A 15,428-nucleotide genomic window follows, 5' to 3' on the forward strand; every position below is an offset into this window, starting at 1 on the left:
TAAAGCTCCTCAAAACATTTGTTGTTATTTTTTTAAAGTCCAACCATGACACCAATGTAAAGATCTTTGTAAAGATTAATATAAAGCAGATATATATAGATGTAGATATAGATATATATAGATATATAGATATATATCTATATATATTACTGATCACTCCCCAAACCCTTATTCTCACAAACTACAAGGAAATATAGCACTGTGGTACCCAGCAGAGCCAGAACAAATCCCTACCCTTTATGCTTTGATCTGAACACAGGACAAATAACATCTTCATCACTTCAGCATCTTGGGCACCATGTATTAAATCAAAGGTTTGTACTCCTATCATGTGTGAGGTAACCTCAGAGTGACAGGGAACACACAATATAACATCCTTAGTTCACTGTACTTGTAAATATTCAGTGATAGTGATTCTGAGCCTGCATAGAAATGTGAACTACATGGTAACTTTGATGGTTTACAGTAGCTGGATGAAGTATCAATGGCTCAACAGGCTGGGGACACAGAATAACAGAAGCCGTTCTTCTTCTCACTAGTGCTAAGTTCTATCTAGGAACATGCCTTCTGAAAGTATTATCTGTTTCATTATGAAGAACCCGCCTCCTTAACACATTCTAAGTATATTGACATTCACTGTATTTAATACATACACACACATATATACATACATATATATATATATATATATATATATATATATATATTCAATTGGAAATAGCAATACTAACTAAAGAGGTTGTTCCATCACAGCCAGGAATAGAGAGAGACAAAACAAACTCACATTTTGTACCATCTAACCAGGTATTCAAACTTAGCATGGGGTATTCTAACAGTATGCTATCACAATCCAAAAAAATGTAGACTCAGAGTTCTGTTGCCTTAGAGTACTTCCTTGCAGGATGTCTTCCCAAGAGACAATTTCCACCTATGGTGGTTTGAAATAAAATGGCACCCAAAAAGAGTTGTACCATTAGGAGGTATGGCCTTGTAGTAGTGAGTGTGGACTTGTTGAAGGAAGTGTGTCACTCTAGGGGTGGGCTTTGAGGTCTCCTGTGCTCAGCTCTGCCTGATGTCACAGTTGACATCCTGTTGCCTGTGGATCAAGATGTAGAACTCTGAGCTCCTTCTCCAGCATCATGTCTTCCTATATGGCACCATGTTTCCCACCATGATAATAATGGACTAAGCTTCTGAACCTGGAAGCCACCCAAATTAAATGTTTTCCTTTATCAGTGTAGCTGTGGTCATAGCGTCTCTTTATAGCAATAGAAACCCTAACTAAGACACCATCTAAGCACTGCACACCTCTGAATGAAAGATAAACTGAAAGCTAAGGTTTCACTCACTTGAGGTATTGGTCTAACAGGTTTGTCTGTTAAACCTCCCACATAGATGATGTTGGGAAGCACAGGATGAGCAAAATCCAAGGCAAAGTCAGAGCTGACAAACCACAACTCTGCTTTCCGTGGAAGGTCAGACAAAACTGGACGAGAGCCTTCTGCAAAATGCTCCTGGATGATGCCGTCATATTGAGAAAGTATTTCTCTTTGCTTCATGGATGAATCAAGGAACATCAGGAAGTTCTTCACTCTGGCCCAGAAGTACATTTGGTCATTTAAACTGGAACCAAATCCTGGGACAAAAGACAAAGGGCTTGGTAGCCCATAGTCTATAATGGTAAATAGCGTGGGAAGAAAGGCCACAAATTGTTTCCCAAGTTTCTCAGCAATCAAAAAAACACAAGGATCTGCTGCATCTAAAAATAACAGGTCAAAATTCTTATTCCTTAAGGAGTCCATGATGTCCTTTCTGCTTAGTAAGTGACTGCATAAGTCCACATAGTGTTCAAAGATCTTTATGTTGGTGTGATGGGTAGACCTGTAAAAGAAAGTAACAACAAATATTTTGAAGAGCTTCTTCATACTATTTGGAAGACTGTTATACTCAATTAAAGTATTTCACAGCTATACAAACACAAACCTATAATCCAACACTCTGGAAATGGAAACAGAAGTATCAGAAGTTCAAGCCTTGTCATACACTTATGACTTTGAGGACAGCAGGCTGGACTAAATTAAGCCCTAACTCACTTAGAATAAAATTATTTTTAATATATTTTATGAGAAGAGGCTCTATGGCTTGAATTTTTTTCCTTCCTGTTTAACACTACACAAATTATAGTGTTACTTAATATGTAAAACATATTGTTTTTCATAAAATAAAGTATTTTTAATTAAAAATAAATAAGCCCATAGGAATTCATTTTCTATTCATCTCCTTACTACAGGGAGATATTTATTTTCTTCTTAATGATACTTGCTTATCAGAGGCAGGGGAGGATATTCCAGGTGATAATGCTGCACCACCTTTCCATGTGAATTACAGCTGTTGTTCAAAACCTTCAGCTTTAGTCATTCTGATATAGATATAGCTCTGCTACCCAGACTATTTCTTATTCCACCACATTTCCTCTAAGAGTCTATTTCCATTCATCATCAGTGTTAATTTATTTTCTTCTGTCTTAGAAGCCATCAATGATTATAGTGTATCTCAGAGTATCAATCTCCATGGGAAGGTGTATAATGCTGTTTACTTCACATTATATAATGATTTTTGTTGTTGTTGAGAATCTTGCTCTCTTGCCAATCTGTGTAAGTTGCATGGTTACATCTTCTATAATCATCAGTGTTAAAGTCATTTCTTGTGGAAACCCAGAGAGGTTTCCTAGTGAGATCTGAGCTTGCTCTAGGCAGCAGGGCTGCATAAGGGAATGATTAGACCACAGGCATGGTTACCAGGTGTTTGGAAGGGTCAACACTTGGCTGTGCAGTGTGCTTTGATGGCAAGCGGGAGGTCTTTTTCCATGCCCCTTGACATTGTTATAAAAAGAGCCTTTGAAGTGGTAGAAGGGGCTGTTGGATTTTGATCCAGGTCCTCCCAAAGCTATCCTGTATTTCTGTCTTTCTCCTCTTTGCTATCTTTCTATCTAAAATGTTTCTAATTCCTCTTTCCTCCTCATAGGAATCCTTTAAAAGGTGAGAGCTGGCCTCCCACAATTTCTTTTAATCCTGCATATCTTGGCTTGAATATTTTATCCCACAAAGGGAACTTTCCAATGATAATATTGGAACAAGGAGATCATGATTCAAGTTCCTGCCTAGAAACTAAGCAATTAGAAAAATAAATATAAAACCCACAGATTTTTTTTCTCTTATATATGAAACCTAAACTTAAATGTGTGTGTGTGTGTGTGTGTGTGTGTGTGTGTGTGTGTGTGTGTTTCCCTTTTCGATGATGAAATTAGAAAGGAGGCAATGAGAGCACATAAAAAAGTCATCAAAAGAGATACGTGTGTCATGGAACACTGCTATGGAGGAATCAGGCAACCCAGAACAAAAGATACAGACATTTATGTGTTCTAAAAAGTTGATATCAAAGCCAATTACTTTATATACAAACTTAACTTCTTAATGGGAAGAAGTGTGATTGGAAGCTCATTGTTAGAATTTACAACTCCTACTGCTCAAACTGACACTGAATACTGTCCTCAACTTTAGTCATTGTACTGATGACTCTTCCCCCATAGCACTTTTCCAGGGACCCTTTCACATCAATGCTTAGCAGATAAGCAACCTGGTAAGATGCACAAGTGCACCATGTCATCTGATATCAAAAGATCCACAACATGAGAGCCCAGAGTCTGGTTTATTTTTGCTCACTTTTAAACTCTACTTCAAGTCACAAGAGCTGTGGTTTGTCTGTTGTGGGAATTCACACTGCTAATGACCTTGGGGTATCTGGCACGATAGAGGCATGGATTTTGGGGGTATGTGACTGTTTAACTGAGCAAGGGCTGTGTACCTTCTCTCTCTTGGTGTGGCCAGAGACTAGAGGGCTGGTTCAATTCACCCATGGGCAAAACGGAAGGATTCTGCAACTGGATCTACCTTGTCCTGTATATGTGATCTGTTTTCCCTTAGCACTCACAAATAAATTGACATGTATTGGTATATACACGCTTTTGGCTCTCTGTTCATTTGTCTTCAAAGGTTCACCTATCAGAGAGTTGGTGCCCAATATGGCTGTGTAGATGTAGTGGGATCTTTAGGAGGACACCTTTGTCAAAGGTTATTAGAAACCCTTACCCTATAGATGGTTAAAATAGTCCTCATTAGACTCTGAGTTAACTTCTGTGGGAGACATAAACCTGTTCTTTCTCTTCTCTTGACTTTTCAAGTCACACATTCTTTAGCCATTATGTTGCTATTATCATGATGCTTTCAATCAACCTGACTGATGTTGACACCAGGAGCTTGAACTTCTACAACTGTAACCTAAATAAGCTTCTTTCCATTATAAACTCACCGAAATTGAGTTACTCTATTATAACAATGGAATGTAGATTGATACATGGCATAATTCATATTTATCACCTAAATTCCATTTTTACATATTTTATATAATAATCGCTAAATAACTGGAGTAGAATGGTAATTCCTTTAAAGTAAATCAATTACAACATTCTCAAGAAGCTCCGATTCTCATCAACTTGACTGTATTTTACTTGTAATTTGAACCACACCTCAAGAGTTCAAGCTTGAAAAGAAAATACAATATACATGTCAAAAATGTAAATAAATAACAACCATGTTAGACTAAGGTGCAATTTGACTTCTTTCAAACATATGACAAAAGATATGTGATCTTTCGGTTTGTGAGTAAGAAATATCTCCAAAAAGAATCATGGTGCTGTGAGTACCATCTGGAATATTAAGTAGAATTTTCGAGGACAGAGATGAGTGAGACCAATGAAGTTAACCAGGAAACAAATCTGTACTTGTCATCCATGTGGAACACAAAGGAGGTTCTGTAGTCAAAGACTAAAAGCCTCAGGCTCATCTGTATTACCTAGCCATTGAAAAATTTTAAACTAACCTCTGGCCATTAGCTGTTAAGTCAATGATAACCAAGCTACAATTCATAGAACCACAGAGGTTAGGTGTAGAGTAAGGGACCACTGAGAAAGGGGAGAGCTCATGAAGAAAGGAAAATAGACTAGAGAGTTATTGTTGGAAGTGCGGGTCTGGGATGGGGGTATCAAGTGGGGTGGGAGGAGATTAATGAGGGAGGGAATACAGGGAGACACAGATAAAATAAATGGACATTTTAGGGATAGAATTGAAACCTATCATAATAGACACTTGCTAAAATGTATACATACATGAAGGTGATCTCAGTAAAATTGCCAAATGATTTGGGAGACAGAGTCCTAACTGGCCATCTCTCATCACCAAATGATCTTGCAGAATCATAATTGAGTCAATCTAATTGAGATGTTGGACAGAGGGGTCCCACAGAAATTCCCCAAACAACCAATGCAGTCACCAAAACTTTAGGTTGCTGTCCACAAACTGATAGCAAGGTTCTATTGCTGAAGACAACACATACACAGACCATTGAACATGGAAAAAATGAGCTGTTGCCTATATAAAGCGAGGTTCTAGCATCTTTGGTACAGAAACATACTCTGCATACTACCAAAATAAAAATATAAACACCAAGCCAGTCACAAAACCAGTGATCTACAATGTTGTCCTCCCTGCAATATATGCTAGTCCAGTGGAGGCACAAAGCTTGTAGGAGTAACCAACTACTAAGTGATTTGACTTTAAGCCCACTCCATGAGATGGAACATACCAAACACTGCATGAGTAAGCAAGAACCTGAGACTAAATAGCCCAGGGACCTAGGGTAAAACCAAATAATATCAGTCTAAAAAAACAAAACAAAAAATGTAGCAATGAAATGACTTCTAAAGGCATTTTGCAATATTCCTAGATAAGGGCCTTGTTCAGTCATAATCAGAAAAGCTTCAACCTGTAGCAGATGGGAACAAATATAGAGACCAATAGCCAGATTTTATGGAGAGTGTGAGAGATCTTGGAACACTCAACACCAATTGGGATGTCTCCCTTTGGGGGTTAGGGATCCCAGGGAAATAGCAGGCCGTGAAGGAGCCAGAGGGTTTCGGCCACATCAAGAAAACAAGGACCTCTAAATCAACATGAGGAAAGCACATATGAACTCAGAGAGACTGAGACAGCTCACACACACACACACACACACACACACACACACACACACACACACATCCATTTTAATGATTTTATGGGATTTATGATTATGTACAAGAGCAGGTCTCTGATTCTTGTGCCTTCTCTTTCACTCTTTTGCTTTTCTTTGTTTTTCTTGTGCAACTCTGATGTGATATTTTGCTTTTATGTTATTATATTTTAGTATCTTTTAGAAGATTATTTGGCTTCTAATAGTGACAGAGTGACAGAAATAGAGTGGATCTGGGTGGGAGCACAGGTGGGGAGCTATTGGGAGGATAGAAAGTAGGAATACTGCAATCAGGATATATCATGTGAGAAAAATTGTTTGGAATAAAAAGGAGAAAGGAAAGCTTTTAAATGGGTTTAACAGAAAAGGACCAAAGCATGGCACAGCCTTGTATAAGTGACTTGCTCCATTAAGGAACTTATGTAAGACGGTGACAAGGTACATGGAAGAAGGTGGCTCCACTTTCCCCAAATAAAGAAGTTGAAGTGACTGCACTGGCTTCATTGAGACTACATGCACAGAGACAAGTAAAAACTAACGCCTAAAAGGCACATCTTCCACTTTCTAGAGACTGTCCCATCATTTATGGAGCTGTCAGTCATCCACCATGCACCACTCAAACACAATCCATCCCCACATCCATGAATCCTCCCAGTCATCATTTCTCTTAAATTCACTCAAAGCATCATGTGACCATCATCGCCCCATTTGTAAGACTTGATTAGCAATAAGTTGGTTCCAAGAATTGAAGCAAATTACCTGTAATGAACTAATTCCTCTGCAAGGAGTTGTCTTCTATTATCAATTTCCTTTTGCTTATCTTCAGATAGATGCCAGTTTATAACCTGGTATGATATTTTCTTCTCTTTAAAATCTAGGAAAACATGGATCGAGTAAAATTTAGATTTATCGTAATATACCACACATTATTATGGGGATAAAAATAATTTTATTTTCTTTCTTTGCAAAAACTTGATTTTTCTTCTTCAGTGGTTTTGTTCTTTTGATCCATTCAATTCTGTAATCTGGTAATATTTATTTGTAGTATAAATCCTAATTGATCATAAAAAAATCCTGGAGCCAGATACTAGGTAGGGTAAGTGCTAAAAGATCAGAGAGACAAAGAAGCAAGCCACAGCCCCTTCTTTCCTTGCCAAGTCCTCAGCCTGAAAGGGCCAAGCTCCTGTCTTCTCCCTCCTTATATTCCTCTCTCCACCCAGCCATATCACTTCTTATCTCCACCTCACTAGCACTGGATTTAAGGCATGTGCCTCCCAAGTACTAGGATCAAAGACATGAGATGCCAAGGGCTACAGTTAAAGGTGTGTGCCACATCTGCCTGCCTATGGTTAACTAGTGGCTAGCCCAACACTCTGATCTCCAGGCAAGCTTTATTTGTTAGAGCACAAAAAAAAATCACCACATTTATTGAGACTTCACAATAACACAATAACATTTATACAGTCTACAGAAATGCAAAATTCTAGCAACAGCTTTCATTTAAAGACACAGCTATTATTTTTCACTTTACATGTGAGAAAGTATAAAGGAAAACAGTCTAAAATTATTCATTAACTTTGTCACTATAGTGAGTTAGAGTTTATAGTTAACTACAAGTAAGTTTGACTGCAGAGTCCCTGCATTTCGTAGAAAAATTAAAATGAACTATGCCAAGTGTTGATATGCCTGTTTGCCTTTTTGTTGCTGTTCATTTCATGTTTGGAGTTTGTTTGTTTGATTGTTCATTTCTTTGATTTCTGACAGGGTTATGTTTAATAGCCCACATTGGCTTTCAACTCACAAACCTGTTTCTTGAGGCAGCCAAACACTTGGAGTGTAAACAGGTGCCAGAACAAAGTGGTGTGTAGCTGGAGAGTTTTGTCTCCAGGTCCCGCCAAGCCCTGGCAGTCATTTTATAAAATAAACACACAGACGCTTATATTACTTATAAACTGTATGGCTGTGGCAGGCTTCTTGTTATCTACTTCTTTTATCTTAAATTAACCCATTTCTACTAATCTATAAGTTGCCACATGGCTCGTGGCTAACTGGTACCTTACATCTTGTTTGTCATGGCGGCGGCTGGCAGGTCTCTCTGCCTCAGCATTTCACTTCCCAGAATTTTCTTTTTTGTTTGGCCCGCCTATACTTTCTGCCTGGCTACTGGCCAATCACCATTTTAGTTATACAGAGCAATATCCACAGCAGTGGTGTTTCCATGTTTGTTTGTGTTTGTTTGATCAAATTCAAGGGTTCCAACTTTAGTTTAAATGCTTATTCAAAAAAAGAAAAAAGAAAAGGAAAGAAGGAAGGAAGGAAGGAAGGAAGGAAGGAAGGAAGGAAGGAAGAAAGAAAGAAAGAAAGAAAGAAAGAAAGAAAGAAAGAAAGAAAGAAAGAAAGAAAGAAAGAAAGAAAGAAAGAAAGAAAGCAGGAAAGAGAAAAAGGCTGCTATGCCTTCACTGGCCACTCTCGCACTTCTCATTTCTCATGTGTTAATTAACAGTCTGCAATTTTGAAGTTTAACTCCTGACAATTTCAAACTATATCTCTCATTTACAGAAAAAAAAAACTCAACCCATCAATTCTTGCTATTAATAAGAATTTTAAATCAAGACAAGTAGAACAAAAACAGAATCCTCACATGAGATTCACTGGAGAGTTTCAATTATTATTCGAAGACAGACTATAGGATTGGGACTTTTTTTTCATTGCTCTTGGATCATGTGTCTCAGCTCAAACTTATTTTAGAATCTGAGATTCAGTCATGATTGTAGATTGCAGCACACACTATGAATGTGTCTCCTCAGTGGAAGGACTCTCACCTTTGTGTCTACAAAGCAATAGTGCTCATAGTAAATAGTTAGGATGGCTACCCTGTATGACATAATATCCAGCTGAACAGATCCAACTGAATGTTTATACCCACACAACACAAATAACAATGACACAGGATCCGGGAAAATGCCCTTTATATCCCTACCAATTCCATATTTATAGCTAAAAAATGCTATTAATGATGTTACATGGAAAAGCACCCACAGCATCATTACAACACAATCAAGGGTTCACTTCAAACTTGATTTTAGTCTTAGACCTCTCAAAATTGTCATTCTCTTTGACAATTCTGGTTAGGTCTCTCTGGAGGAAGTTGTAAATATGAGAAACTTAGAATGACAACCGTCATCACTGAGGGAAGTCAAGGAACAATCAAAAGAAGGAATTGGGTGTAAGTCAAGGGTTATAAAAGAACATACATAATAATTTCAGAGAAAATTACAAAGGATTTTCCTTACATTTTGTATCTCTAAATTAGTAATAATATCAGAGGAATTGCACCAGTAAGAAACATTATTAATGGCATTAAGGCATATCAAAACAAAGATTACAAAGACCCTTGGATACTTTACTCAGGTGACTCTTGTTAACCCCCAGAGTATAAATTGCCTGATGTTCTGAATAAAATTAGATATTGCATGAGACTAGTCTACCTAATTTATTGACTTCATTGTATCAGACCCTACTGCATCTAGAGTGGTAAACAAACCAGCAGTGAATATGTATTGATATGCTTCTGCAAAGTGCATGCATATTTATGACCCCCACAAAAAAAACCCACAAATGTGTTCTTATGACATGGACTATGCTGTACCCTTATATTATGATGCCAGCATTTGTAGTAATATTCTTTCAGGCATCTGTTCTTTATAGATCAAAAAACATTGCAAACTGCATTTTTAAATAGAGATAGGGTGTGATTATATTTTATTTGTATGATAATAAAATTTGCCTGTAGATCAGAGGTCATAGCCAGCCATACACAGAAGTCAGGTGGTGGTAGCACATGCCCTTAATCTGAACACACAGAGACTCTGTCTGCCATCCTGTGGGCTTCAGCTTCTCTATGGCGGGTTCATGGCATGGGGGCTTGATCTGCAGCATGGCTGTGCATTCCTGCCATAGTACACAGAGGTGTCTCCAAGCCACACAATGTGCTGTGTGGTGGATTTAGCCTTTGCTAGTTCAGACCAAAAAAATAAAATTAAAGGTTTCTGGGCTACACACTGCTTTAATGGAGGCATAGACCCACTGCTTCTGATAGTTGGTGGTACACACAGCCCCCAGACCCAGAGCTGGTGATAAATGTACCACCATACCACCACCATGTTGGAAAGCTGAGGTGGGCAGAGCCAGCAGCCAAAGCTGCCATTTCAGTCCTAGTGATGCTGCAGTTTAAAGCAATAGATTTACAATAACTCAGATCTAACATAACTTTAAATGGTTTACAGTGTGTGTAAAAATGTACATGTAGGCTTGGAAGAAGGAAGAATATGAATATAGACAGTTATATAACAAAATAATTTTAAAAAATACACTCTTTAAAGAGACAGTAACAATCGTATAAAAGTAAGCCATGGAAAGATGGATATTACACAAAGAATCTGGGTTATGTTGTCTTTGATATTTTTAACTGCAGAAAGACATTTGATTGTAAAGGCTGCTAAATTAAGGTATCTTGACTTCAAAATTTAGATCTAAGGATATGTTGCTTTGGAAAGGAGGGTCTGTTTTTGTTTCCATGGGAAGCAAGAGAGGATTTGTTCTAGATTAAGATACATCAGGTTTGACCAGTCAAGACCCCCTGAAAGTTCTCCAATGACACCATGGCCCAGGTGATCCAACATCCAGGCAACTGGCTCAGAGAATACAGTGTCACAAACTACTCCAGTCAGGACTTGACCATAATTCTCAATTTTCTCAAGATCCCCATAAGAATACAGCGCCCTTTATCAGCAAGAAGTAGCCTAGAAAACTATGCCCACATTCCTAGAAAATGGATTATGGATATTTGTCTTTGTTTACATTATTAGTTACAAATTGTTATTGGTCATAGTCAATATCTTTCTAAGGTAAAAAGGGGGATATGACATAGACATGATATGATGAAAGGACAGATTATTGAATCTACTTTTAAAGAGCAACTTGTTTAAATATGTTTTACATTGCTATGGATTTTAGTTTATTGATACAAATTTAAAGTTAATTTTGTTATACTGTATGTGTATTTCTACTCTCATTTAAGGTATTATGTTTACATAACTCATTTAAATTGTAATGGATAATTAAGAAATACAGATTAATAATTAGTCTTCTATGATAGTCAAATTTATAGTCATGTTAATATTCTAGGTATACATAGATATAATTCAGTTAGGTAGGTAATCTTCAAACACTTCCAAGACCTACAGAATATGGCATTTAATATGTTTTAAAAACTTAGAATTTCTGGACAATGAGACACGTCTGCTCCTGGCAGCACCTATTTACTTCAGACAGGAAGATGGGCATTGAAGAGACTCTGTATGGAGTTTATCTTCTTCTTGGCAAAAATAGCCATTTGGGAAAGAAACTGTTCTTGCCTGGACTGCTTGACAAAATGCTGTATCAACTGGACATGCAGGACCCAAAGAAAGGTGACCACTGAACTTTGCAAAGCAAGATGGTCCTTCAGGTTCCTGCTTCACAGAAGAAACTGCTAGACATTCTACAGGACTCATGAAAAAGTGACTGAGACACTAAGCCTATAGGCTCAAGATGGATGCCCCAGCATTACAGAGGAACTTTGGATGACTGTACAGGCAGGCAGCTGTCTCTGTCATTCTAGATTTTTGAAAGTTGCTTACAGTGCTCTTCCTGTTTACTTAGGTAATATTATATCCTTCTGAGGTCAATGATGTAGTTGAAAAGTAGATAGTTATAGTTATGGTTTTCCTTAGTTATGATAAAAGATAAATTAGGCCAGGCGGTGGTGGCGCATGCCTTTAATCCCAGCATTTGGGAGGCAGAGTCAGGCAGATCTCTGCGAGTTCAAGGCCAGCCTAGGCTACAGAGTGAGTTCAGGGAAAGGTGCAAAGCTACACAGAGAAACCCTGTCTCAAAAAAAACCAAAAAGAAGAAAAGATAAATTAGATAGGATATTTTAGACTCACAAATATAGGATAGATAAAATATTTTCTTTAATTTTACAAAATACAAATAGACTAGACACTGTAACTGTAATTTTTGCTTGATGTGTGTAATTATACTAGGTTAAAGTTAAAACCTTCCTTTTGTTTAGAAAGAAAAGGGGAAGTGATGGGGAACTGTCTTTTTGTATGCTGTGAAAACATGTTACACTGATTGGTTGATAAATAAAACTGTTTGGCCAATGTTGAGGCAGAATTGGGTTAGGCAGGACATTCTAAGTAGAGAGCAGGAAGGAGAAAGGCAGAACAGAGGAGACACTGCCAGTCCCCAACATGAGAAACAAGATGTAAAGATACCAGTAAGCCATGAACCATGTGGCAAATATAGATTTATAGAAATGGGTTAATTTAAGATGTAAGATCTAGCTAGTGAGAAGTTTGAGCCATGACCATGCAGTTATGTGTGTTCATTTGGGTCTGAGCAGCTGCATGACTGCGAGGACTCGGATGATGGGTGGGCATGAGAAAACAAAGTGCTATGTGAGAGGGAGAAAGTCTTTCATTGGAGATTTCCTAGAAACAGGTCAATCCTAACAATCCAATCCTCCTCAGTTCGGCAGTGATTAAGAAATAGTCAAGTGGAGTGCTATACAGAGGGCACACATGGTCCCTCTCTATGTGATTGTCCTTGATTTAACTGTTGATTTATAGACGGGTTTCAATTGGCTCAAAACAAATAGCAGTATGATTCTGACTCCTGTGAGAATGCTTTCTCTCTCTCTCTCTCTCTCTCTCTCTCTCTCTCTCTCTCTCTCTCTCTCTCTCTCTCTCTCTGTTTCTCTGTCTCTCTGTCTCTGTCTGTCTCTCTGTCTCTGTCTCTGTCTCTCTGTCTCTGTCTCTGTCTCTGTCTCTCTCTCTCTCTCTCTCTCTCTCTCTCTCTGCCTGTGTATATGAGAGAGAGACTGGGTGTGTGTGTGTGTGTGTGTGTGTGTGTGTGTGTGTGTGGATGTCCATCTATCTTTCTGACTGTTGGTCAGCTTGACAATTCTGATATTTAAGGATAAATGTGTGTTTTAAGATGTAGAAGCAACAGTATGAATCAACTTCACCTTACATAGTGAATGAAAGTTTCATACATTTCATTCCTATGGACTAAAGTCAATAAGCTGATAGAGAAAGAAAGGCCTGTGTTTTAATCTGAAACTAAATTCTAAGTTAGGGATATCATCATATCTGCTCTATCTGCTTTTTTAACTAACTACCATGACAAAGAAGAACCAGCCTACTAGAAAGGATGAAGGTTGGCTGGTCAGGCAGAACATGTATACAAACAGATCCTGGCCTGAATATTTGTAGCAAATCACTGAGGATCTCTGCTGTTATTGGACTGGTCCCCCCAAAACAAAAACAACATTTAGCTTGAGATATATACCTAGCGAAAATGAGGTAGACAGGTATTTATATGTGGCTCAGTTGTTGCAGTGTCTGCCTAGTGTATACAAAGTCCTACATTTGTTCTCAAGAACCATACAAAAAATTTATGGCAGACATTTATTATCCTAGAACTCAGAAAGTAGAGGAAGTTTGACCAGAAAATCAAGGTTATCATTTACTACAAAGCAATATTGAAGCCATCCTGGTATACATGAAACCCTTTCTCTAGATGGTAAATAGACAGATAGGTATGTAGGTAGACAGTTAGACATACACACACATACACAGATACATACATACATACATATGCTGTGGAATGTCTGTCTGTATGCTGTGTTGCTCTCAACCCAATATGTGTTGCTCTCGTTGGTTGATAAATAAAGCTGTTTTGGCCAATGGCCAGGCAGAATAAGGTTAAGTGATACAATTGAACTTAAGATGGGGATGAAGAAGAGCAGAGTCACGGCAGATGCCAGTCAGCTGCCAAGGAAGCAGGATGTGTAGAAAATGAGGTAACAAGCCACGAACCACATAGCAAAGCATAGATAAGAAATATGGATTAATTTAAATGTAAGCACTAGCTAGTAATAAGCCCGAGCCTTCGACCAAGGATTTATAATTAATATAAGTCTCTCAATGAATATTCAGGAACTTGCAGGCAGGAGAGAATCATCTGGTTACATAGATTTCTTTACAGTGAGTGCTAAAATGTGATCAAAAGATTGACACATTATGAACAAGGCCTTGGGGAACTGTGAGAGAAGTTCCAGGGAAAAGATGAGAGGGCCTTTTACCTCAAGTGTATTTGTTCCCTGGATTGTTCTTGGACATGATTTCATACTTCCTGCAACAAACACTTAAATTCAATTTATAAGACATGTTATTTTTGTTGCATGTCAGGACAAAGCTATAGAACCCAATCTGGTAAAAGGATATTCCTAGGGCTCTCCTCAGGGTATCCTGAATCTGGATATGGCCTTCTGGTGTGCTTTTGTGCTTTCCCTGATAAAATCTATAGTACATGTTAAAACTGACCTGTCCTGAGTAAATTCTGGGAAAGGGTGGCTCTGCTAATATTTAATATGTGATTACTGGTGTTTATTTCCTTGTTTTTCCTGATCATGTATTTCTGAAACCCAACAACATTCCTTGAATCATTGTTTTGATTGTTACAGTTGTGTATAAAGTACATTGAAACTGAAGTATTATTTTCTGTAACATTATAGATAGTAGTGTAATTCATTCCTTAAGTTCTTCAAGTTCCAGTTCTTGAAGATATATCTGCATAGGTCAACGAAGGTTGACAGTAAGTGTAAGAAAGCTTGTTATAGAAAGGAAAGAACTATAAGGTCAAACCATTAAACCCTCCTTTCTGGCACTATCAAATACCTGCAAATTATGTGAACCTAGATATCTTTATTTCTTCAAGTTGTCTGTCAGTTTTTCAGGTTGAATAACCACAGAATGAAAGTAATTCAGACAAATAATTAATGTTCACATGTTTCAATAGAGAGTTTCAGTTGAAGGTTGGTAAAAATGTTCTAGTAATGCTGTTTCTATATTCACAAATCCACTTAAATTCTACTGGGAAATAAAAAGAAAGCCTAACCCATTATCACATCTGAAATGTCCAATATTTATGGAAGTAGAAAGGACCTCTGAGTTGGGAGTGGTGACTCATACCTATAAATCCAGAAGTTGAGAAGCTAGGATAAGAGCATTCCCCTGAGTTTGAGAACAACCATGGGTATAGGAGTGAGTTCCATGAAAGCCTGGGCCTGTCTGAGAAAAACTAAGAAAAAGAAAAAGAAAGAAGAGAACACAGGAAGGGGGGCAAATAGCATGGCATAGTGGCAGGGAGAGAGAAGAGAAAGAAAATAAAAGACAAAAGAAAATTTAGGTCAA

The 15,428-nt window shown here is 37.8% G+C and overlaps 1 protein-coding gene across 1 annotated transcript in view; it reads right to left on the reverse strand.

Moving 5' to 3' along the window:
* The window catches only part of LOC128113828 (UDP-glucuronosyltransferase 3A2-like), a 37,926-nt gene that overhangs the window by 10,263 nt on the left and 12,235 nt on the right, over nt 1-15,428 (reverse strand). The window contains exons 4-5 of the mRNA XM_052743761.1: nt 6,886-7,000; nt 1,350-1,881 (exon numbers count right to left, since the gene is read on the reverse strand). Coding sequence (XP_052599721.1) covers nt 1,350-1,881; nt 6,886-7,000 — 647 coding nt within the window. The remainder of the gene's footprint in view (nt 1-1,349; nt 1,882-6,885; nt 7,001-15,428) is intronic.

The sequence above is a fragment of the Peromyscus californicus genome, unplaced genomic scaffold, assembly GCF_007827085.1.
Source record: "Peromyscus californicus insignis strain IS unplaced genomic scaffold, ASM782708v3 Scaffold_18__1_contigs__length_77618521, whole genome shotgun sequence".
Taxonomy (NCBI): Eukaryota; Metazoa; Chordata; class Mammalia; order Rodentia; family Cricetidae; genus Peromyscus; species Peromyscus californicus.